The sequence below is a fragment of the Xenopus laevis genome, chromosome 1L (genome assembly GCF_017654675.1).
Source record: "Xenopus laevis strain J_2021 chromosome 1L, Xenopus_laevis_v10.1, whole genome shotgun sequence".
Lineage (NCBI taxonomy): Eukaryota > Metazoa > Chordata > Amphibia > Anura > Pipidae > Xenopus > Xenopus laevis.
In genome coordinates, this window is record NC_054371.1 from 40,195,157 (window position 1) to 40,221,232 (window position 26,076).

At 38.8% G+C, this 26,076-nt stretch overlaps 1 protein-coding gene across 6 annotated transcripts in view; it reads right to left on the reverse strand.

Moving 5' to 3' along the window:
* Positions 1–26,076, reverse strand: part of corin.L (corin, serine peptidase L homeolog) — a 113,432-nt gene that overhangs the window by 79,309 nt on the left and 8,047 nt on the right. For 2 of the 6 annotated variants that reach the window (XM_018229598.2, XM_018229615.2), the window contains exon 2: positions 4,663–4,807. In XM_018229598.2, the coding sequence (XP_018085087.1) occupies positions 4,663–4,807 (145 nt within the window). Of the gene's footprint in view, positions 1–4,662; positions 4,808–7,449; positions 7,510–9,240; positions 9,373–19,000; positions 19,158–26,076 lie in introns of those variants that run through there. The other 4 variants (XM_018229601.2, XM_018229608.2, XM_018229624.2 and 1 more) reach the window with 4 other exon arrangements.

Here is a 26,076-nt window from a genome sequence, read left to right on the forward strand (position 1 = left end):
TGATTCATTTTGAAAAAAATGTTTTTTCCCATGACGGTATCCCTGTCATGGGAAAAAAGTATTAGAAAAGTATTGAAAAAAGTATTAGATTTCCATTAATGACTCTCAATAAATATCTCAATATATGGGAATTTGATATCTGTTTAAAAATGGAGAAGACTGATTAGGAAGAAGCTATTTTGAAATCTGCTAGATATTCAATAATTATTTTCAATGCAGAAATATCATGCATGCAGTATATGGCTTGGCAGAAGCCACCCCTTTCAGGGGTTATAGGCCGTATATAGTGGGAATGCATTAAACCCTCCGGAGACTCTAGGAAATAATTCACAATTGGTCACTCACAATGCTAACATAGCCAAGTTCAGGTTAGATTCAACTTTGGTAAGAGAAAGATGGGATAGCTTCATAACCAAAAAAATTAAATATGGAATCAATGAATAAAATACAATTTCATGATGTGCTTATACCTTTTCGGCACCTGGATGGGTGCTAAATGCCCTTGTCTTTCTAGTCATTGACCTGGGGGAATTGATTGACCTGATCTCCTCCCAGCAATTTCTTTCCCCTGATGTGACTTTTTATTTTATAATAACTTAATATAACTAGTGATGGGCGAATAAATTCACCAGGCATAGATTCGCGGTGAATTTCCAAATTTTGGCGGCAGCAAATAAATTGTCAAGCGCATAAAATTGTTGCGCGTCAAAATTATAAATACACCCGTTGACTTTAATGCATTTGGACAAAATAGTCACGCGTATAAAAATTGTCGCTCGTGTTAAAATTGTTATGCATCAAAATGATTTTTCGAAACGCCACCAATTCGCCCATCACTAAATATAACCCATTCTGACAACAGTCTAAATAATGTCTCAGCTGACCTTTGCTATTTATACTTTAGAGTTTTGTTTTCCTTAAAATGGATTCTGTATAGTTGAGCTACTCACCCTTCTCCCCAGAGTCACACAGTTTTGTCGCTATAGAGTTATAGGTTTGAAAAGCAAAATGAAATCAGTTCTTTATCGATTGTTTATCATAGAAAAGTAGGATTCTTCTGCATACTAAAAATCAAACTGTAATAAAGGCAACATAACTCCTCTAAAACTCTCTCAGAAGCAAAACAGTTAACTGAATTTTAAGACAGTTAGTAACAAGAACAAAGACAAAATACGTATTATCTGTCTTTCTGAACTGAGAGCCAGACGCCTATTTAGAGAAACACAGTGTTAAACTATGAGAAAGACCTTGAAAAATTCCTAAAAGCGTAAATAACAAAAAAAAAATAAAAAAAAAACCCTGAATACAGGTAAACAACCAGGCGGCAAATTGTTTTTTGAGCATTAATAATATGTACAAATAAAAATGGAAATTGTCACATGCCTGTACAGGTATGGAATCCATTATCCAGAAACCTGGTACCCAGAAAGCTGCAATTAACCCAAAGGTCATCTCCCATAGACATTTTATCCAAATAATTAATTTTTTTTTTAATGATTTCCTTTTTCTCTGTAATAATAAAACAGTACCTTTTACTTGATCCCAACTAGGACATAATTATTCCGCAAAACCAGCCTACTGCGTTTATTTAATATTTAAATGATTTTCTAGTAGGAAAAACCGAATAACAGAAAGATCACTTATCTGAAAAAACCCAGGTCCCAAGAAATCTGGATAACAGGTCCCATACCTGTACTATGTAATTGTCTCAACTGCACATTTCTTTTTTAAAGTACCCATATTACAAATTCAAATAGACCCAAAGGACCCAAGGTTGATTACAGCCGGCCTACTCAGCAAAAGGAGACTTACAGTATAAGTCATTACTATATAGGCTTCGGCAATGTCCTCCTTATGTGAAATATGTCAAAGTAGAAGGTCCATGATATTCATTATGCACAGATATTATTTCAGATGTTGATTTGTAATTAGTGCTAGAGCACTGAGCAGCTCTTCCACCCTCCCACGAGGTGACCTTCTTTGGTGTTACCCAAGTTTATTAGCTTCTCTGAGCTTCTAACTCACAGTAAAACCATGGGTTGGAGATTCCAGAGATAGCTGGCTAATGATGCTCAACATTCAGTAGACCTCCTCAGCCTGAATACCTGCGTCTTTCCAAAATGATTTAGAACAGGGTGTAGGACTTAATTAATCAGTCTTGGCCTTACTCTAAACAGGAGTCACGTTGCAGTTTCTCCTAGTCACTGTTTTATTAAAGGAACACTTAGGCCACTTATAAACCTAATGTCTTATAAAAACAAATAACTCTTTCTGTATAGTCCCTAGAGGGATGTTGTGTAGTCGCTTTATAGCCATTAGCTGCTACTTGCTGCATGTGGTTGTTTTCATTCCACGCCTTTTCCTTTTAATGCCACGATGCCTTTTAGACTCCGGCCCCCACAATGCTACACATTGTTGGTTCCTTTTATAAATAGAATTATCCATTGATGACGTTCAGAAAAGTAAGTTGTTAATAGACACTCCTTAGAAATAGCTAAATGTTATTAAAATTCTATTTCCATCATATTCTTTTTTTTTTTTTAATGGGTTTCACCATCTCCGAGGTAGAAAAAAATGTAATCGAAAATTAGGTCAAAAAGAAATTACTCTAGAATCAACAAAAAAAAAAAAAAAGAAATATTTTCAGCAAATTTTAGAAATAGTTAAAATAGTTACAAAATAGCTGATTTTCCTTCTTCAACCACTTTAAAAGATGCCCCTATATGTCTGCCAAGCACACCAACATATATATATATATATATATATATATATATATATATATAGAGAGAGAGAGATATATAGAGATATATATATATATAGATATAGATATAGATATATAGATAGATAGTACAGGTATGGGACCTGTTATCCAGAATGCTCGGGACCTGGGGTTTTCCAGATAATGGATCTTTCTGTAATTTGGATCTTCATACCTTAAGTCTATTATAAAATCATATAAACATTAAATAAACTGGTTTTGCGTCCAACAAGGATCAATTATTTCTCAGTTTGGATCAAGTACAAGCTACTGTTTTATTATTACAGGGAAAAAGGAAATAATTTTTAAAAATTTAGACTATTTAATTATAATGGAGTCAATGGGGGGCAGACTTTCTGTAGTTCAGAGATTTCTGGACAATTGGTTTCCAAATAACAGATCCCATACCTGTATAGCCTTATTTACTTTTGATATTGAATCTACTAGCAGAAATATCAATTAAATTATTTTCTAGATATCTGTTGAAGGCTATAAATAAGCTGCTGTTGCCCAGTTGAAGACTAAACCCATTTTCTGAAGCTGGATTTAGACAACCCATTTAAATGACCACGTATAGGTTTCTGTGCCAAGATTCCAGGTGACTGGTCTTTGCGGTTTCCATCGTTTTATTTACAGTACCCGGCATATCTAAATATTTTGAGCAATGTGAACAGTTGATCCCTTAATGGGGATTTAAAGCCACAAAGCTACTGTAGAGCAAGTAAGACACTTTGCAATATGCTTTTATTATTTTTTGTAGTGACTTATAAATACAGGATACCTTCTTTGCAGCTGGGTTAAAACAAGACCAATCCTTTTTCTAGTTGGCTGATTGCACCCCTGCATGCCCAGCAGAGATACAACCAATCAGATGACCACATTGTAAGGCAATAATAAGATAATAATCTCTCTAATGCTTTATTTTCCGTGATGTGAAAGGGGGCGGGGCCCCATCGCAAGAGAAGCAGAAGACGAAGGAGGGGTAAGTTTCTGCCGGAGGGCCAAGGGCTTTTGTTATAGGTATTACAAATCACCGGCAGCTACATTGCCGGTAAATTTGTAAAACCGGCCCCGGCCCTGGCAGGTATTTTACTGGCTAGGCCGGTAAAATACCGGCCGGGTGGCAACCCTACTTACAAGCAGCATGACCTGGAGACCCAGAGACTAAGGGGCAGATTTACTAAACGGCGAAGTAACTAACGCTGGCGACGACTCACCAGCGTTACCGCCCACAGGGACTTTGCTGATTTTACTTTTGCTGATACTAATAGGCACAGGAGTCACTTCGCTAGCAAAACAGATAGATGCTAGCGGTGATTCGTACGCTATCGGCAGGCGACTTTTGTCAATGTAATGTATTATATATAACTTACAGAGCTCCATTTAACTTTAAATTTCCCACCATATGCAAATTAGCCTGAGCGCAAGATCACTAATGAATTTGCACCAGGCAGAATTGAACGCTAGCGCATCTTCGCTTTGATTTGCTTGCACTGGTGAAGTAACGGTAGTGAAAATTTGCCAGCGTCGTCTGCCAGGACGAAACTTCACATTTTAGTAAATTAGCATTGTCCCAGAAAATTTTCGACTGGCGAAGTGTTGCGATGGGTGGGAAGCCGGCATGGGCAAATTTTCACTGCTTAGTAAATTTCCCCCCAAGATGGCATGTCACGAAAAGGCCAACCAAAACACATCCGGTAATGGAAAGGTCCATGTAAACAATCAGGTGGAACAACCTGCTAAATCTGAGCATTGATTATACAGAGAAATAACATAATACTATGGCAGTAGCAGTATTCCCTTATAGTGAGAACAATTAATACTTCAACGACATATGCAAAAACTCTTTTTTACTGAAGACTACATAATATATTCTGCCTCCAAGTAAAAAAGTATTTACTCACCTACAAATGTAAGCAGAACCACTAACAAGAGTATAAGCGCACAAACACACGGAATGAGAATAAGCAGCAAAATTCGTAAGTATTTGGCAGATGCCAGCTTCTGAGAGCAACCATCCCCCATGTTATCTTCATCTGCTCCAAAGACCTGTAAAACAGAGGAAGAAAACAGCTCACAGTTATTTAGTTCCAATAGTTCCAAGAATTAACAGCTGCTATCTAATTTATAATTAAAGTAAAAAAAAATCTATATACTGTAATGACCAATAATGAAATGAAAATTATATTATTAAGGGAGTCCAGTACAATATGAGAGAGAAGCAGGGCCATTTGTAAAGGCTACCTTCTACCAACATCAGGAAAAGATAAATGATTAATGGTTAAATGCCCTATGTATATTTACATATTAAGTTCGCTGTATAATTTCTAGAAATCAAGATATTTCAATGGAAATAGACATCCCTATTCACTTTGTATAAAGGTCAATCACCCAGTTCATGAATATGTATCATATAAAGCGCAAGTGCAAGAGTGCAAGAGTGCTCCCCATACATTGAGAAAAGAGGAAAAAAATGTCCAATTACGCAGGCATTGTGCATGACCCCTTTTGTGTTTGTCCCTATCATGTGAATAAATACTATAAACTAGTGATCCCCAACCAGCCACTCGTGAGCAACATGTTGCTCTCCAACCCCTTGAATGTTGCTCCCAGTGGCTTCAAAGCAGATGTTTATTTTTGAATTCCTGGCTTGGAGGCAATTTTGGTTGTATAAAAGCCAAATAGAGACTCCTGTCCAGTACACATAGGGGCTACCAAAAAGCCAATCACAGCCCTTATTTGGCATCCCCAGGGACTTTTTTCATGCTTGTGAAATAGACTTGTTGTAAAAACACATTGAAACGCATGCATTTTCTACGCCACTGTCAGAGTAGAACACTGATATCCATAGATTTACAAAAGACAGGTCATTTATGAACACAGCAGCTAAAATGTATGCAAATGTTGCACTTTGTGACACTATTTATTAAAGGTACATGCAATGCAAAAACTCCTTGCACTTCCTTATAATAGTGCCAAGCATCATTGCATCCGTCCTGTCTCTTCCAGGGTCGGACTGGGGGGCCCGGGGCCCACCGGGAATGGTGTCCAGGGCCCCCCTCTGGCCCCCGCTACCTACTTGATAGGCGAATCGCCTCTTGGCATAATTGCCCAGGCGGCGCATATGGAAACGCAGCTCGTCGCGCATGCGCAAATGGCGCTGTGATGCGCTGAAATTTTTTTTATTATTTTTTTAAAAACTGTTTGGGAGAGGGGACTGGCCCGGCGGGGGCCCACTAGGGTCGGGGCCCACCGGGTATTTTCCCGGTATCCCGCCGGGCCAGTCCGACACTGGTCTCTTCTGTTGAATTGCATTCAAGTGCACCTGCTGACACTGTGGAGCCCTGTCAGGTCACAAGTACAGGTATGGGACCTGTATGGGACCTGTTACCCAGAATGCTCAGGACCTGGGGTTATCCGGATAAGTCATCTTTCCTTAATTTGGATCACCATACCTTAAGGCTACTAAAAAAATCATATAAACATTTAAAAAACGCAATTTGATTGTTTTGCCTCCAGTAAGGATCAAGGGGCCCATTTACTTAGTCCGAGTGAAGGAATAGAGGAAAAATAGTTCGAATTTTGAATGGTCGAATACGGCTTCTTCGACCATCGAATGGGCTACTTCGACCTTCGACTATGACCTTCTACTTCGAATCGAACGATTCGAACTAAAAATCGTTTGACTATTCGTCCATTCGATAGTCGAAAGTACTGTCTCTTTAAAAAAAATTTCGACCCCCTAGTTCGCCACCTAAAACCTACCGAGGCCAATGTTAGCCTATGGTAAGGTCCCCATAGGCTTCCTAACAATTTTCTGATTGAAGGAATATCCTTCGATCGATGGATTAAAATCCTTCGATTCGAAGGATTTAATCGTTCAATCTAACGATTATTCCTTTGAACGTTCGATCGTAGGAATATCGCTAAATCCTTTGACTTCGATATTCGAAGTCGAAGGATTTCAATTCGGCAGTCGAATATCGAGGGTTAATTAACCTTCGATATTCGACCCTAGGTAAATGTGCCCCCAAGTATACCATAGTTTAGATAAAGTACAAGGTACTGTTTTATTATTGCAGAATAAAAGAAATAATTTAGAAATTTTGAATCATTAGGTAAAAATGGAGTCTATGGGATATGGCCTTGTAATTTGGAGATTTCTGGATAATAAGTTTTCCGGATAAGGGCAGGACTACCATTCCGCCGCGATCCGTTGCGCTGCTCAAAATTGCAGGCGACACGTCGGATGCGATGGAAATAAGGTAAGTAATTCAATTGTCGCATTGTGTTGCAGCATTGATACGATGCAACACGACTTTGGGATGCAGACGATCCGACAGTCGTGTCGATCGCATCAACAATGCGACACAATCCGACACTGCCATTACTTACCTTGTTTCCGTCTCATCCGACGTGACGCCTGTGATTTTGCGCAGTTCGGCGGAATCGCACGAGTAGTGCTGCCCTTATGGATCCTCTACCTGTACTTTGAATTATGGGGAAAACATCTCATTGTGATTGCATCTGTGATTGCACTTTGCACACTACACTTGGTTAAGTAAGTGCAGTGCATATGTTTAATATGGGCAGTCCACAGATCCCTTCACATATGTTCTGAGAATACAATTGCAACATTGTTTTGTGCAGATTTTGAGTGCTTTAAAATAAATATGTATAAATATACAGACCCCTTATTTAGAAACCGTCATGTGCGAAGCATTCATACCCACCCCTATTAATTAATAGTGGCCCTATGCTTTTAACTGCACCATATTTATACATTTTTGTCAAAAATGGGCGTTGGTTTGGGCAATCACTCTCTCTTAAAAGCTGCAATTCAGCAGCGGGGGAGGATTTAGCCCTCCAGAAACCAAGGTTCAGCAGACATTTACTTTTTACTTTACTATTGCTATTATGCAGAGAGACACAGGATCCTCAATACTATGACTGGTAGGTAAACAAGTTAGGGACCGCCATATGGGGTTTACCTTGACGTGGTATGGTGGCTTTTCAACTTTATGATCATAACTTTGTAACTAAAAACCCCTGTCTTTGTTAACACATGCATTTGCATTTCTACTGAATTACTTAGACAGGGGCCCAGGGAATGTGCACTGACCCATTTGGATATGCCAGTAGCACTTTCCCTTATACTTATATATATTTTTACTTAGCAATGCGGGTGCTCCCACAACCCCCCTTGTGTATTTACTGCCATTACTTACCTTGTTTCCGTCTCATCCGACGTGACGCCTGTGATTTTGCGCAGTTCGGCGGAATCGCACGAGTAGTGCTGCCCTTATGGATCCTCTACCTGTACTTTGAATTATGGGGACAACATCTCATTGTGATTGCATCTGTGATTGCACTTTGCACACTACACTTGGTTAAGTAAGTGCAGTGCATATGTTTAATATGGGCAGTCCACAGATCCCTTAACATATGTTCTGAGAATACAATTGCAACATTGTTTTGTGCAGATTTTGAGTGCTTTAAAATAAATATGTATAAATATACAGACCCCTTATTTAGAAACCGTCATGTGCGAAGCATTCTAGATAATAGATCCCATACCTGTAAGGAGATTTGTAACCCTAAATGTATAATGCTGCAGGTGAAAGCAATTACACAAGATGCATCACTTTGTTAAGAGCAATTTACAAAGAGTAGGATACAGTATCTTCCCAGAGCCGTGAACTGCTGCTGCGGCATCCGCTGAGACATTCATCTCTTGCTTAAAATTACAATCTTACATGTCTAGACAGCATAGGGAAATAACGAAATGATTCATCTTTCACAACCTACAGTCTGAGACAAGTGGGACAACTGAATAAGGAACATATTAGCTCCTCTAATCAGACAGAGTGAGGACAGGGACATGATTCATTACAAGTCTCATTCCTGTATTACAGAAATTATACACAATTTACAGAGTGACTGGTTGAGGGAGGGAAAACAGCGCCCTGGGAATACACAAGCTTTTAAAAAGACACTCGGATCAAACCATAACAGGTTTGTTTTCACCTGAAAACAAGTCACAAGTACAAAGAGTAACAGTGGGGAAAAAAATCATATTATTCACATTTCTACCAGCATATCATTTAGAGATCATTTTTAAAGTCAGTTTGGTGTCATTTCTAGGATTTGGTGTATACATGTGGGATCCAATATCCGGAAACCCATTATCCAGAAAGCTCTGGATCACGGAAAGGTTGTCTCCCATAGACTCCATTATAATCAAATAATCCAAATGTTTACAGATGATTTTTGTTTTCCTCTGTAATAATAAAACAGTAGCTTTTACTTGATCCCAACTAAGATATAATTAATCCTTATTGGAAGCAAAACCAACCTATTGGGTTTATTTAATGTTTACATGATTTTTTTAGTAAACTAGAGGTATCATAATCCAAATTACGGAAATATCCATTATCCTGAAACCCCAAGGTCCAGAGCATTCTGGATAACAGGTCCCTTACCTGTACAAGGAATATGTGCCCTATTCTTTCGATTAAAGGGGACGCTGGTGTTACCCCCTAGTCTGGAGGTGGAAGAAGCTCCAGGGTTCTTCTGCATCACTAGGCACAGCAGAGCTTGATTTGGAACAGGGAGGCAGCTATACGGCAGTATACAGTGTCTTTTAACACAATACAGTTTTATACACAACTGACTGCCGAGATATTTGTGGCAGTGCAACTGCTCTCCTGGATATAAATAAGCCCTATGATGAACAGACAGGCTTGCCGAGAGGCTTTAAGTGGATAAGTGCTAACAATCGTTAACTTATTTCATTTTGGACCTGCCCTCATGTGACCTGTAAAACAATTTCTTGAATAAAAACATAATAAAAAAATGAGCATAAATGATCCCATGCGCACATGGAAGACTTTTCGTACGCCATGAACTGTTTACAAGTGTTATATCATGTTTTACAAACAGCACAATATACAATGCTTAAGGGGCGAATTTACTTAAGGTCGAATATCGAGGGTTAATTAACCCTCAATATTCGACTGTCGAATTTAAATCCTTCAACTTCGAATATCGAAGTAGAAGGATTTAGCGCTATTCGTTCGATCAAATGAAAAATCGTTCGATCAAACGATTAAATCAGGGGTGCCCGAACTTTTTGCAACGAGGGCCAGATTTGGTGAGGTGAAAATGTGTGGGGGCCAACCATTCAGCCTGACATTCTTTGAACCATTAACATTAAATTACAGGAATCACATAGCCATAATATTTGGGCACATTAGCCATTAGTGAAATGATCTGCCACTTGGTCTATACTGTGTGCTGAAGGTGTTGGCAATAGACACCTACTGGAACGTAGTGACGCCATACTTCTTTAATTCACTGTACTGGCACGTCAGTACGTCTATTGACACCTTCAGCCCTAAAGAAGTATGTGAAAACAGCGCGTCTCTACGTGCCAGTAAGTGGCAGATCATTTCACTAATGTGCCTTAATATAACTGCTATGGGATTCCTGATCACTGTGCTGGGGGGGGGGCTCATTATTATTAATTTCATGATGGAGTCTGAGGGCCGGTGTAAATTTGAAAAAGGGCCGCAATTGGCCCCCGGGCCGCACTTTGGACATGCCTGGATTAAATCCTTCGAATCGTTCGATTTGAAGGATTTTAATCCATCGATCGAAGGATTTTTGTTCGACCAAAAAAAGCTAGCAAAGCCTATGGGGACCTTCCCCATAGGCTAACATTGACTTCGGTAGCTTTTAGATGGCGAACTAGGGGGTCAAAGTTTTTTCTTAAAGAGACAGTACTTCGACTATCAAATGGTCGAATAGTCGAACGATTTTTAGTTCGAAACGTTCGATTTGAAGTCGTAGTAGTAGTCGAAGTAGCCCATTCGATGGTAGCCAAAAAAACATTCGAAAATTCGAAGTTTTTTTTCCTCTGTTCCTTTACTCGAGCTAAGTAAATGGGCCCCTAAGTGTCCCTTATTAAAATAAGAGTTCTGACATGAAAAAACGATTTTGAATCTTTAATTCCAGGGGTATCTAAGCCAACAAAAATATTTAGTGTCGATTTCTTTATAAATCCCTTTCAAGCTGCTATTGAACTGATCACCTTTGAGTTAATTTATGATATAGAGAGTGATATTCTGAGACAATTTGCAATTGGTTTTCATTTTTTATTATTTGTGTTTTTTGAGTTATTTAGATTTTTATTCAGCAGCTCTTGCAATTTCAGCAATCCGGTTGCTAGGGTCCAAATTAACCTTGCAACCATGCATTCATTTGAATTAGAGACTGGAATATGAATAGGAGAGGCCTAGATAGAAAGATGAGTAAGCAGAAGTAGCAATAACAATAAATGCAGATTTATAGAGTATTTGTATTTAAAGACCAGTAACATAATTTTTTTTTAAATAAAATTCGTTAGAATACATCGAAAAAAACACCAAGACAAATGAAACGTTCAAATCACAAAGTCTTTATTAAGAAATAACTTCCCGAAACTCTGCTTGCGCTCCTCTTAAGTAAGCGATCTGGCGATCTATTGTGCGCCGCTCGATTTCTCCTCCCTGCCTTCCTTATAGGAGATAGCCAGGAAGGAGAAATCGAGTCGACTTTTCTAAGGAGCGCAAGCAGAGTTTCGGTGAGTTATTTCTTAAGAAAGACTTTGCAAATTGAAAGTTTGATTTGTCTTGTAATTTGTCAGTAACCCCCATTTGAACGTTGGAAAGATTCAGAAGAAGGCAGAAAATTATTTTTAAAAAACTATAAAAAATAAAAAAAAACAATAGAAAAGTTGCTTAGGCTTGGTCATTCTATAACAGACTAAAAGTTAAAGGGGAACCACCCCTTTAACACCCCCATAGTAAAGGGGGCCAGTTGCATCCACCATATACAGGCCTCATGGCTATTTAACTTCCCACAATATTCCTTTAATTTGACCTTTGGAGGCATCCTCTGCAGACAGAAACCATATTCTAATTAATTCTGTTGAAATGAAAACAGATCCTTACATGGCTCATTTCATTTTGGATCACAGAAAAAAAACACAACTTCTGTGAGTGATTTTAAGTATCTTTAGAGCTAAAACATTCCGTCACCAACAGCTCTGTTCCTTGTGTGAAAAATATAGTTAGTTGTTGGCTTGACAGTTAACAGATAGACTTGTCTAGAGGCCAGATCCAGCTTTCACAAGTCATCAGCTCACACCTTGCACAAGTTTCATCATTCAGTTACATGATAACACTGAGTGATCATCCTCCAGAAAATCAACATTTGCAGCAAATAGTTTCTCAGAACATGATTAGAAATTGCTCTTTATTTAGAGTTTGGACATGGAAGTCACAGCAGTTGGGGAATTATATGGGTCTGACATTATATGCCTTGGTCTAGGACAGGGGTCTACAATTCATTCTTCGCCCAATCACACACACACTTATGGTACTTGGCTGACCCTCAATTGCCCTGTCGACATATTAAAGGGCATGTAAAGTCTAAAATAGAATGAGGCTAGAAATGCTGTATTTTGTATACTAAAAATAAACATGAACTTACTGTACCACAAGCCTAATCAAACAAATAATTTATGCTTTCAAAGTTGGCTACAGGGGGTCACCATCTTGTAACTTTGTTAAACATCGGATCATCATAAACAAAGCTGCTTGAGTTCTGCATGGCTGGGAAGTAAGGCGGGGGCTCCCCCTGCTGTTCATAAGTATGATTGTTTCCCTGCTCAGCAGTTAGGGACCGTCTGACAATTCCTATCCACAGCAGTAAATGAGGGGAGAATTTCACTGCATACAGTCAGGTTTCTTATAAAAACAGTACACGTTTTTTAATTAAAGTATATTGGAGATAGGTTTTTTTTTCATTAAAGAAAGTAAAAATGGGATTTTATTTTATTGCCTTTAAATGTGCTTTTTTTACCCCCGGCAGCATAATGGTACAGCAACATCACTGACCTAGAGTCTTGTTTCTAAAGCTTTTCCTCCTAGGCCTCACATCACATACTGTACATTATCATTGTTCACTCCCAAGCCTTATCCTTTAGAAAAAACACAAAATGACAATGACTGGGTTAACATATGTCTGCAAATATTACTGCTATATATATTTTCAGATTTGGGCTTTTTGCAGCATTGGAGGGGTGTAATAAATCTCGAAATATTTGAGCTTTTGCCCCAAAAAGTCGACCAGATAAACTTGAGATTTAGTAAATAACCCCTAAAGCTCCAAGTTATCAGTCTTTGCATCAGTCCTAAGCCCATCATATCAGCTGCTGCAGCCAGACAATGGTAGGTATAAGGGGCCATGGGTAGGGCAAAGGATAAAAATGTATTTCTGTAAAAAAAACAATTGCAATCAAATGTCACTATCATAGTATCACTATACAAAAAGCACTGATGTACTTTGTTTTCCGAAGTCGCCCGAAGTTTCCTCGTTCAAAAAACGAAGCGCTCCAAGTGCCATCTCACAGCGATTTAGATTTTAGCTGGTGGGAAGGCAGTTCAGCCCGAAGAAGAGGTGATTTGTCACCAGGCGACTTAAACTCCCCGAATCTTCGTGTGTGTGTGTCTCTGCGCTAAGTGTTAACAGTATCTCCAGACCCAACCCTTTGTCTGGACTGATGTGCAGGAACATAGGACTGAGAGAGTAGTTTGCAATAATACAGTCCATCTGTGTTTATACAAATGTAAACACCTGACTCACTCGGATTGTATCACTTGCCATTGATTAATATCAAATCACTAGACAAACACACACAGACCCATTAAAATGTTTTCTTGCTGGAGCCTGCTCTTCCCTTGCAATGCTACAGGCCTCCTGGGCCAGCTGATGATTTAGGCAAAAAAAACAGTTGAACAGTAATATAGTGTGAAGTCATTTTATTGGTTATTTTAGATTTCCAAACACTACGAAAAATATGCAGCATAAAGAAGCACATTACTACAGGTATCTGGAAAGCTCCTCCAAATTACAGAAAAAATTGAAAAATCTGGAAAACCCCAGGTCCTGCGCATTCTAGATAACAGGTCCTATACCTGTACTTTAAAGACCAGTCATATACTACATGTAGAGAATTGCATTTAATCCAAGACATATTATCTAATTTAAAGGCCATTGATCTCCATTTACTGTATATTACCTATGAATTTCCCAGCAGAAATATTATGATCTATATATATATTTGGTACTTTTGGTCAATAATGGCTGCATGGGTAAAAAACATATCTGGAACTGCACTTTGCACACGTTCACTGTATTCATAAATGAGCCCTATTAAGTCAACTGGCACAAAATAATGCAAAAGTGCTAAATGGCCAGAAAAACTGAATGGATTTGTTATTTCTTCCTTTGGAAAGAAATAGTGAAGTGGAAGACTTAGGGGCCGATTCACTAACTTCGAGTGAAGGATTCGAAGTTAAAAAACTTTGAATTTCGAAGTTTTTTTTGGGCTACTTCGACCATCGAATGGGCTACTTCGACCTTCGACTACGACTTCGAATCGAAAGATTCGAAGTAAAAATCGTTCGACTATTCGACCATTCGATAGTCGAAGTACTGTCTCTTTAAAAAAAAAAAAACCTAGTTCACCATCTAAAAGCTACCGAAGTCAATGTTAGCCTATGGGGAAGGTCCCCATAGGCTTGGCTAACTTTTTTTGATCGAAGGATATTCCTTCGATCGTTGGATTAAAATCCTTCGAATCGATTTTATCGTTCGATCGAAGGAATTATCCTTCGATCGAACTATCTGCGCTAAATCCTTCGACTTCGATATTCGAAGTCGAAGGATTTTAATTCCTAGTCGAATATCGAGGGTTAATTAACCCTCGATATTCGACCCTTAGTGAATCGGCCCCCTAAAAATGGTGCTGCAATGAGCTTGACACTTGAAAAAAATGGTTCTCAGGGGACATTTCCCAGCATTCCTGTTAGCAAAGCTTTGAAGAGAAAACTGGGGGTTCTAGTTCTGTAACAGATGATCACTGCTCTGGCTCAAAGGGTTAACTGATAAATGCCAGATTTAAATACTTTACAATTATCACAGCAACTTGGATAAAGATTTGAGTGCACCATGAGCTAAGTGATTCCATTTTATTTTGCCTTGTACTCTCCCCAGCATTCAGTTCTGCGCTTTTAGTACAGCTGTGGTTCTGTTTGAGGTGTGTCATACCGGTAACAAGCAGAAAGCTTTTCAAAGTCTTGGAGCAGAAGGACGAGGCAATTTAATGACTAGAGGAAGAAATTCATTTTTACTAGAAAGCATTTCTCATTCTTGTTATGGTAATTCCAAGGAAATAAAAGGCTTTCTGCTCACCTTGTTACCGATATGGCACATCTAAAACAGAACCATATGCTATTGTTTAAGATGACACCACCAGCCAGTAGGGATGTCGCGGACTGTTCTGCGGCGAACTTGTTCGCGTGAACATCGGCTGTTCGCGTCCGCCGCAAGTTCGCGAACGTCGCGCGACGTTCGCCAATAGGCGTTCGCGTCAAAATCGTTCGACCATTCGACCATTCGGTCGCTAAAATCGAACGATTTTCGTTCGATTCGAACGAAAATCGTTCGATCGAACGATTAAAATCCTTCGATCGTTCGAATCGAACGATTTTCGGATGTTCGAAGTTCGCGAACTGTTCGCGAACTGTTCGCATTTTTTGCCGGTGTTCGCGAACAGCGTTCGCGAACACATTATCGGCGGTTCGCTACATCCCTACCAGCCAGTCCAAGATCCCCTGATGATTCCTAGGACTAAACATATCAGTAGGTGAGAAGTGCTTCTGGTTTCCTTCAATCTGCTGATGATTTTAGATATGTACATCTCTATGTCCTATAATCAGAATAGGGGATGAAATTATTAGCAAAGAGTAAAGGGCTTTTTTTGCACCCTGAATCATTAGAGCTTCCTTAGTTGCATGTCTGAATGACACACAGGTTAGGGAAGGGGTAAGGTATGGATGGAGGGTCTCCTGTGTGCCTCCCCTCACCCACCCCTCATGAATACAGTGTTGCCAAATGCCGGCAGTGCTGCATTCTTAGGGGAAGCACAGATCTTTGTACTCCATTCTATACAGCAAAGATAGTGCAAAACACATGGTTTGCAACTATTTTTTGCACTTTGCACCCTGTCCTGCAGAAATAAGGCCCTATGAATTAGGAATTTTAGGAAACGTAAAATATAGGAATATGGGAAGAATTAGTGCTACAACTACTTGTGGTTTTATAAAAAAAAAAATAATCTGTACACAGCACAAGACAATTTATATCCTATACAGCAGTGATCCCCAACCAGTGGCTCAGGAGAATCATGTTGTTGTACCCTTGAATGTTGCTCCCAGTGGCCTCAAAGCAGCTGCTTATTTTAGAATTCCTGCCTTAAAAACAGGTGTACTGTAGTCAGCATGTTCACATAGGGACTACAAAATAGCCAATCACAGCCCTATTTGGTACCCCCAGAAACATGTTCATGCTTGTGTTGCTCCCCAACACTGTTAACATTTGAATGTAACTTATGGGTAAAAAGGTTTGAGTACCCCTTCTGTACAGTACAGGTATTGGACCTGTTATCCAAAATGCTCAGGACCTGGGGATTTGCAGATAACAAATCTTTCCATAAATTGGATCTTCACACCTGAAGTCTACTAGAAAATCATGTAAACATTAAATAAACCCAATAGGCTGGTTTTGCTTCCAATAAGGATCAATTATATCTTAGTTTGGATCAAATACAAAGTACTGTTTTATTACTACAGAGAAAAAGGAAAGCATTTTTAAAAATTTCAATTATGTGGATAAACTGGAGATGGCCTTTCCATAATTCAGAGCTTTCTGGATAACATAGTTACATAGTTACATAGTTAATTTGGGTTGAAATTAACTATGGGTTGAAAAGTCCATCAAGTTCAACCCCTCCAAATGAAAACCCAGCATCCATACACACACCCCTCCCTACTTTTCATTAAATTCTATATAACCATATATAACGGGTTTCTGGTTAAAAGCGTCTCTTCCATTCCAACCGCCTATGAACTGCTTCAACCCTCTTTGCATTCCCAAAGATAATTTCAACTGAGCATACTCCGTTTTTGGAGTATAAATGGTTCCAATGCACTTAAGTCATTTCCTAAGTACATACATCTTAAAGATCATTGCTTTAAATCATAACAAGGAAAAATGTTTTTTTTTTTTTTATTTAAGTGATTTACTTAAAGGCATATTGGTGAGGGGTTACAGAAAGGAAAAGGGTCAAGAAACAGATGAGAGAAACACAAAGCATTCTTTCATAATACAGTAGTTAAGTCTGTACCATATGTTACACTATTGGTAAATAGAGAGCGCCCAGAGTGCAAATGGATATAAATAAGCAAGAATTCAGGGTTTTCATGTAAAAAAAAACAATTTCATCAAAGGTAAAAGGAAATTCTATATAGAAAAGTAAAATGAGCTCACATATATTAAAATGCTGGTTTATTTTTTTATGTCATGTGCCCAAATCTCTGTTAAGCTAAAATATAAAATGGACCATTTTATAAAAGTACTGAGTCTACCTCTACTATAAAAAGCTTGATGGATTGGGCTTATTTCAATGAGATTGATCAATAGGGTTTATATGAAACGGACAGTATAGAAATTGGATTTCTAGCCTTGTTTCTTTTTAATGTTTAGCTATTCTTAAAGTTTCACTTCCCTGGTTAGAATAAATAATGAAATGGGAAACACTTTTATATGCAAGGGTGATCTCCTTGATATATTTCCTTACAATTTCCCATAATTCCAGTGTAACTGCACTTGACTGCAAACAAGGGTGTAGGGGCCTTATTCTGGCATTCTGCATCCTGCCTTCCCACAATAAAAACCAGAGCAGGGGTACAAATTTGAGGAGGGTCCCCCCCCTGCAGGTGTATTGGTACAAGTACACAAAAAACGGGGTATATTTATCAAAGAGTGAAGTAAGAGATTGCTACAGTCCTCTAGAGTGAAATTCCGCCACTCTCCATTAATTTCTATGGGATTTTGAAAGGCGTATTTAACAAAGGGTGAACTTTCACTTTCACCCATTGATAAATACTCTTTTAAAATCCCATAGAAATGAATGGAGAGTGGTGGAATTTCACTCTAGAGGGCTGTGGCGATCTCTGACTTCACTCTTTGATAAATACACCCCAAAGAGTTTTAATAACTGCAATTTTCCTACATTTTTAAAGCTTTTTACCTTGCTTTAGTAAATGAGCCCTACACATTTCAATTTTCTGCAATATTTGTTTACGCATGTATTTGTATAAACTAAAAAAGTATTCAGGTGGTTGCATGGTATGACTGTCCCGTTGCTGCTGTATCCAGATATTACATATGTACCTACTCGTATAAGCACAAAAATACTATATTTTAATATAAGGATTTTAAATTGTAAAATTCAAAGATATGTTTTACTAAAATTATTTACAAACATTACAGCTTTGGAGCAACAAATCACCATCATTGATTTATATAGAGCTGGCAAGCTATGCAGCACTTTACATTCATTTATAATGGCTCTTACAGACGAGCGGTTGAAGCTGCGCTCCCCTGCGTTCCGTTTTAATGCGTTCAGCCGCAGGGAAGCGCAGGAGTAGACGCATTCAGTTTATTTCAATGGGGCTGTACTCTCACAGGCGCATGTAGGCGCTGAACGCAGGTTGAGATGCAACATGCTGCAGTTTTTCCTGCGTTCGACGCCTACATGCACCTGTGTGAGTACAGCCCCATTGAAATAAACTGAATGTGTCTATTCCTGCGCTCCCCTTCGGCTGAACGCATAAAAATGGAACGCAGGGGAGCACAGCTTCAAACGCTCATCTGTAAGAGCCCTTACAAACACGGGTGAAAACTTCACTGCTAGTTATTCGTTAGCCCTTGGATTTCAAGAGATTTATAAGATTGCTGTTTATATCGTGTACTGAATAAAAAAGTTACAGGAGGAAAACTACGTGCCAGACGGCTTGCTTCTGCAAATGACTTCAGAGATGGATTCATTTCAATCTGAATTGGGGTAATGCTTCTAAAGCAAACACTGTACGCAGCGATAAATATACTAATTCACAGGAGATGGAACTAAAAATAAAATATAAAAGGGCTGTTATTACAAGTCAGTGTGCTTCTCTTGGGCAGGAGCCAGAGCTCACTATAATGTTTCACTGTGTACATTGTGATACTGCTGGTTTAAATATACCATTATACATAGAGAGAAATATCTACAGATCAGTGGGAAATGCTCACCTGATAACACTTTTGATTAACCCTGGAGAGTTGGACGGCTAAACAAATACTATCTTCATGGTATAGACACTTTTGTTGCCATGTATGAACTGTTTCTTTGTTTCAAACAAGGCATTTTCCAATTCAGCACCCAACTTCATTTTAAACAGCATGTCTCACGCTAGTTATATGGAACAGTCCTAATTCATGGATCGGAAACAAACTGAGCTTAATGGAAATCAGGTGGGTTTTTGCAGGACTGAATTACAATAATGGATTAAAGTCGGGTTCTCATTAGTCCCTGTTTCAGGACCTTAGTCCCTGGAGAAAGATTTTTCCCAGACAGAGTCATTGTCTGAAGCTATTGGCTACAGTGTGTCCCTGTTTTTCGGCTCCCCTGTCCCACAGTTATGGTGTAGGTGAGTTACTTGTGCATTGATGCAGCATACGTGGACAACATGTGAACATATTTCTTTTTTTTTTTAAATGGAACTTTGTGGTCAAAAGCAGACATGACCCATGTAAACAATGCACTTTGAGCACCAAACTTTTATAGCTTTCCCCAGATTTCCCATTGAAAATCGAGTAACCTCAGATCAAATACGTTGCCTAAAAGTTCTTTTTTTTTTTTTGTATAATAATTCATAGGTATAGGGAGGGGGGTACAGAAGAAAGAAAAGGGGAGGATAGAGAAGGGGAAAAATAATAGTACATGGCGTTTGATTCAAAATCCATTTCTTTTAACTTCACATATATGTATAGCCTTTACATAATGACAATGTCTAAGAGTTCTTAAAGGAAATGTAAACCCTGAAAACAAATGCACAAAAAATTGCTTAGATTGATCCTCTAAGCACTAAGCAATATATTTTTTAGCAGCATTTAAACTGCTAACATAGTAAATCACAATACAAAACCATAAATTTAGGGTTTAGAACCATGGAAAGATCCTCTTCTTTCGCTTCCTCCTTCTTCAATACCCCAGGGCCAATGCCCCCAGTGATTTCACCATTTCATCTCCTTTAAATATTTTCAGTGGTTTGAAAGTTATTTGTAAATGCATTTGCTATTGAAAGCAGTATCCGTGCACTTTTGCCAAATGAGGCCAACTGATTAACAGACCTGGAGGGTCTCTTTCAGAGAACTAGAGAAAAATTAAAGGGATACTGTCATGGGAAAAAAAAAATTTCAATATGAATCAGTTAATAGTGCTGCTCCAGCAGAATTCTGCACTGAAATCCATTTCTCAAAAGAGCAAACAGATTTTTTTATATTCCATTTTGAAATCTGACATGGGGCTAGACATATTGTCAATTTCCCAGCTGCCCCAAGTCATGTGACTTGTGCTCTGATAAACTTCAATCACTCTTTACTGCTGTACTGCAAGTTGGAGTGATATCACCCCCCCCCTTCCCCCCCCCCCAGCAGCCAAATAAAAGAACAATGGGAAGGTAACCAGATAGCAGCTCCCTAACACAAGATAACAGCTGTCTGGTAGATCTCAGAACAACACTCAATAGTAAAAACCCATGTTTCACTGAGACACATTCAGTTATATTGAGAAGGAAAAACAGCAGCCTGCCAGAAAGCATTTCTCTCCTGAAGTGCAGGCACAAGTCACATGACATGGTGCAGCTGGCAAATTGACAAAATGTCTAGCCCCATGTCAGATTTCAAAATTGAATATAAAAAAATCTGTTTGCTCTTTTGAGAAATGGATTTCAGTGCAGAATTCTGCTGGAGCAGCACTATTAACTGATTCATTTTGAAAAAAAATTTTTCCCCCATGACAGTATCCCTTTAAGGTTCAAGCCCTTGTGTCTGGACAAAATCTCTATGGGGTGTATTGTGATCTTTCACATTGGTAAAATGCCCAGGGGAAGTAATGTCAATGGAAACAAGAATGGTAGCAGCTAAGTAGTAGACTTGGATATTACTTTGCGCTGCTATTGCAAATGTATATAATGGCCAGGTTTGTGCCAATGCCACATAGGAAAATAAATACGGTACTACTCAAAAATAACTAATGAATCAAAAATTCAAAGTCAAATATTAAATACTCACAGTTCACCCCAGTCCCAGGGTGCAAGTCCAGAACAACATTTCAAAAAAGATGTGAGGACCTCCAATAGTAAAGAAACAATTAGTTAAAAAATTGAAGAATTTTTATTAGGACATAAAAAAACTAACGCGTTTCGTGTCTGTGGGGGCACTTACTCATAGGCCCTATGAGTAAGTGCCCCAACAGGCACAAAACGCGTTAGGTTTTTTATATCCTAATAAAAAAAATTAACATTTTTGAACTAATTGTATCTTTACTATTGGAGGTCCTCACATCTTTTGAGCCTATGAGTAAGTGCCCCTATAGGCACGAAACGCGTTAGGTCTTCATGTCCTAATAAATTTTTCTACTTTTTTTTTTTGTCTCTTTATTTTTGGAGACCCTCACACCCTTTGGATACAGTGTTTTTGTTTTTTTATTATAAATAACACCCTTGGTGTACCATCCAGCCAGGGTAGCCATCAGGGGGGAACAGGGGGGGAGAGTTGTAGGGGGCCCCAAGGGCTAGGGGGGCCCCAGACACACCACACTTACTTGATTAGCCAGGCCCCCCATCTTTCTGAGAGCTGCTGACTTCGGGAAGGCATGGACGTTTAAGGGGCCCTGGCCACCAATTTTCTTATAATGTGGGGGGGGCCCTGGCCACCAATTTTTTTTTCTCATGTGGGGTCCTAGCCACCAATATTTTTTAATGGGGGGCCCTGGCCACAAATGTTTTTTTTATGGGGGGCCCTGACCACCAATAACTTTTTATTTTTTATTAACATGTGGGAACCCTAGCCACCAATATTTTTTGTTTTTTTACTGTGTGGTGGGGAGGGGGGACCTGTAGGTGGGGCTTGCGGTGGGCGCAGCCCAAGGGGCCCAGGAAATTTTGTCGTACGGGGCTCTGCGATTTCTGATGGCGGTCCTGCGTCCAGCCACACTGACCTATATATGCAGAGTAGCACAGCGGAGTGAAGTGCTGGTACCTCTATCCTGGCTACCTGGACACGATGTGTTCCTTATTGGCCTGGGTGGGTGGTGAGTACTTCCTTTCCTGCTCCTTAAGGGCTCTTACTGACGAGATGTTGAAGCTGCGATACCCTGCGTTCCGTTTTTCTGCGTTCAGCCACAGGGGAGCGCAGGAATAGACACATTTAGCTTTTTTCAATGGGGCTGTACTCACACAGGCGTGTGTACAGCATGTTGCGTCTCAACCTGCGTTCGGTGCCTACACGCACCTGTGTGAGTACAGCCCCATTGAAAAAAGCTAAATGCGTCTATTCCTGCGCTCCCCTGCGGCTGAACACAGAAAAACGGAACGCAGGGGAGCGCAACTTCAACCGCTCGTCAGTAAGAGCCCTTAATACCATCACTGAGCATGTGATCCCAAAACGTTTGATTGTGTGTTTCATGTTTCATGAATGTATATTGGAAAGTAGAAAAAGAAATACATTTTGTTTCATAATGCAAAGGGTTTCCTTTTAATTCCAAATTCCACTTACTGCAATATATGCTTTTACTTCAAAGTAAAGAATCAACTTAGTTGGAATATTTAATTTTGTTTCAAAACTGTTGTTTATTATCTTGATTTTTTTTTTATAGAGTGTCATTGAATAAAAACAATGTCTTCATCTGTTCAAACTGTTTTTAGCATCAATTACATTTAAAGGTCATGCGATACTTCTGGAGGGTGTTTAAGTCTGGACAAAGTTATAATTATTATTATAACTGACACGGCATTTGTTTGTCTCTATTGTCACTATATTACTCAATACGACACAAGGTTTCAGCAGAGACTGAAGTGGTCTGGCACATGGTATTTTTATTTATTTTTTTCAAACAATCTTCAAAATCTAATTAGGCAAAAGCTATAAATACAAATGCGTTAAATGCAGGTTCTTGATTATGTTTGCTAACGGAAACACTATCCCATACACTGCTGATATTTTAGTACCTAAACTATTTATAACGACATTTTTTTCTAAACAAAATCCTGCATTAAGCAAACAAGGATATTCTTGTGCTTGCGAACATTCAGAACAGTTTAGAGTTTCATTGCATCTGAAATAAATCCCAACACGTTAAATCTGGAGTAAATTAGACATGCAATAAATATGCAATTAATTACAACCACAGCATTTCTCAATGCCTCAGTAACAGACTCAGAGCTATAGTGCCTTAGAAATGCCAGGAAATAAATATCCACTGAAACATTTTCAACTAAAATAGCTTGATGTTTTAAGCAGTTCTAGAAATATATTTTTTTTTTTAAATCATTTTTCAGTTAATAGCAAACTTACCCCAAGTTACGGCACAAGTAATTGATGTTATTTGAAAATAATGAATCTGCCACTGTACAAAGACACCAAAATCAAAGCTAAAAATGGCATTGCATCTTATATATCAGAAATGCAATATATTAAAGGGATAGTTCATCTTCTAAAACTATTTTCAGTTTAACTGTTTTCAGATTGTTCACCAGAAAAATTACTTTTTTGAATTGCTTTTCATGTTTTATTTTTTTGACCATTTTTCCATAATGTAAGTGTAAAGTCGAATGTTCTTGTCTCTGGTGTTTGAGTCTGGCAGCTCAGTAATTCAGGCGCAGTTACAATTTTGCAACATTTAGGGGCACATTTACTAAGGGTCGAATTTCGAAGTTAAAAAACTTTGAAATTAGACCATCGAATTTGATGTTTAAATTGTCTAAGTATTTTTTCGATCGAAAACGGACGTTTTTGATCAAAGTAAAAATCGTTCGATCGATTGATTAAATCGTTCGATTCGAACGAGTAGAACGATTTTACAAAAAAAAATACTTTGACTACTCAGAACTTAGCCAAAGGCAGGTTATAGGAGGTCCCCCATAGGCTAAACAGCAATTTGGCTGGTTTAAGGTGGCGAAGTGTCAAAGTCGAAGTTTTTTAAAGAGACACTAAAGATACTGCTCAGCAGGGACAAAGATAACAAATGTATCTACTAAGGAGTTATTTACTAAAACAAAGTTCTAACTTCCGTCCACGAATTACACTAATTTATCAATAATTTTTCTAGAAAAAGTCACAGCAAAAAAACTTTGTGACAAATTCGTGCATAAATTCAAATTGCACGTTTGATGCTCCGAAAAACTCGAATTTATTGAATTGCCGCCATAAACTTGTATTTATCGGGTTATAGGACGAACGGGTGGCAATGTCAAGAAACATCTTCATCGACATGGCCTCGACAGGTTTGAGATGGAGTATTTTCATATTTTTAGCAGCATTGGGGTATAATAAATCTCTAAAAATTCAAAAACAAATCTCTAAAAAAAGTTTTTTTCCTCTAAAAATTCAGGTTTTCCCCTTTAAAAAGTCAACCAGATAAGTGTATTAATTCAGAACAGTTACAGAGTAAGGGACCCCCTTCTCCGAGCTGCTTCAGAAAGACATAAGAAGGCAAAAAATCTCCCCGAACTGCCTTCCCGCCTGCTAGAGTCTAAATCGCCGACGGGATGGCACTCAGAGTGCGCTGCATTTCCCGAAGACGCCCAAAGTCTCCCCATGAAGCGGGGCCATCCCGCTGGGTGATTTACATTCTAGCTGGCGGGAAGGCAGTTTAGGGAGATTAATCACCTGGAAAAGAGGCGACTAATCTCCCCGAATCGCCCCGAGTTTTGCACACCAGATTCATCTCCCTTAAAAAATTGCAGAGAAGTGTGTGTTTGTGAGTAAAAAGGCTGATGGATTTTTAAATCTGTTTGTGGCACCAAAATAATTCTATACTGTGATACAATGGGATGAACACAATCCCCAAATGTTTTTATCCTATTCAGTACCATGGACAGAGTGCAATGAATGCTGCAGTTTGCTAAGCACCTTTATAACCCCCTACAAATTGTGTCCTTTTGACTATAATGTACAAGGGCATCGGCTTTAGTACTACACTGAACTAGGGATGCAACGAATCCACTTTTTTGCCAAACCCCCGAATCCTTCACGAAAGATTAGGCTGAATGCCACTCCGAAGCCGTTCCTAATTTGCATATGCAAATTAGGGGTGGGAAGGGGAAAACATTTTTTACTTCCTTGTTTTCTGACAAAAAGTCATGCAATTTCCCTCCCCGCCCCTATATTTGCATATGCAAATTAGAATTCGGTTTGGCTGGGCAGAAGGATTCGGCTGAATCCGAATCCTGCTGAAAAAGGCTGAATCCTGGCCGAATCCCGAACCGAATCTTGGATTCGGTGTATCCCTACACTGAACCAACAGGCAAAGGGGATGAAGCGAAGTGTAGTACCACTTTGTAAATAAGACCCTAAGACCCTAGGTCTAATACAACACTCATATACACAAAAATGATGTTATAGACAGGAGGGGGATTGTTGCAAGGGTGTTGCCATTGAAACTGTGAATTAGCTTTACAGAACACTTTCCTCTGGATCAACTGGCAGTTAGGCAGGTTAAAATACAGTTAAAAGGTTGAACTTTATGGACATGTGTCTTTTTTCAACCTAACTTACTATGTTACAGTGTATTTGTTTTTTAGATGGGGTCAGCGACCCCCGTTTCGAAGCTGGCTAGGGTCAGAAGGAGAAGGTGAATAATTAAAAAACTATACAAAATAAACAATGAAGACCAATTGAAAAGTTGCCCTTTCTATAAAATACTAAAAGTTAACTTAAAGATGAGCCACCCCTTTAAGTGCAATCTTGAGATGCAGCCTATTAATCATTACAAAGACGATGGACTTGCCCTTTTAATTTGGTGTAGTAGAGTGTGTTTCTTAAAAATTCAACAATAACCATTCGCCATCTAAAACCTGCCGAATTGCTGTTTTGGCCTATGGTGGACCTCCTAGAACCAATTTGGAGTTAATTGGTGGACTTTGAAAAATCAATTACTTTGATCCGTACTATCGAAAACTGACCTATTCAATCAAAAACGGACCTATTCGGCCGAAAAAACTTTGATTCAATTTCGGTTGGTCTATTTGAATTTCGAAGTTTTTCAAATTCGAAATTCAACCCTTGATAAATCTGCCCCTTAATGCTGGCAAGAAAATGACACT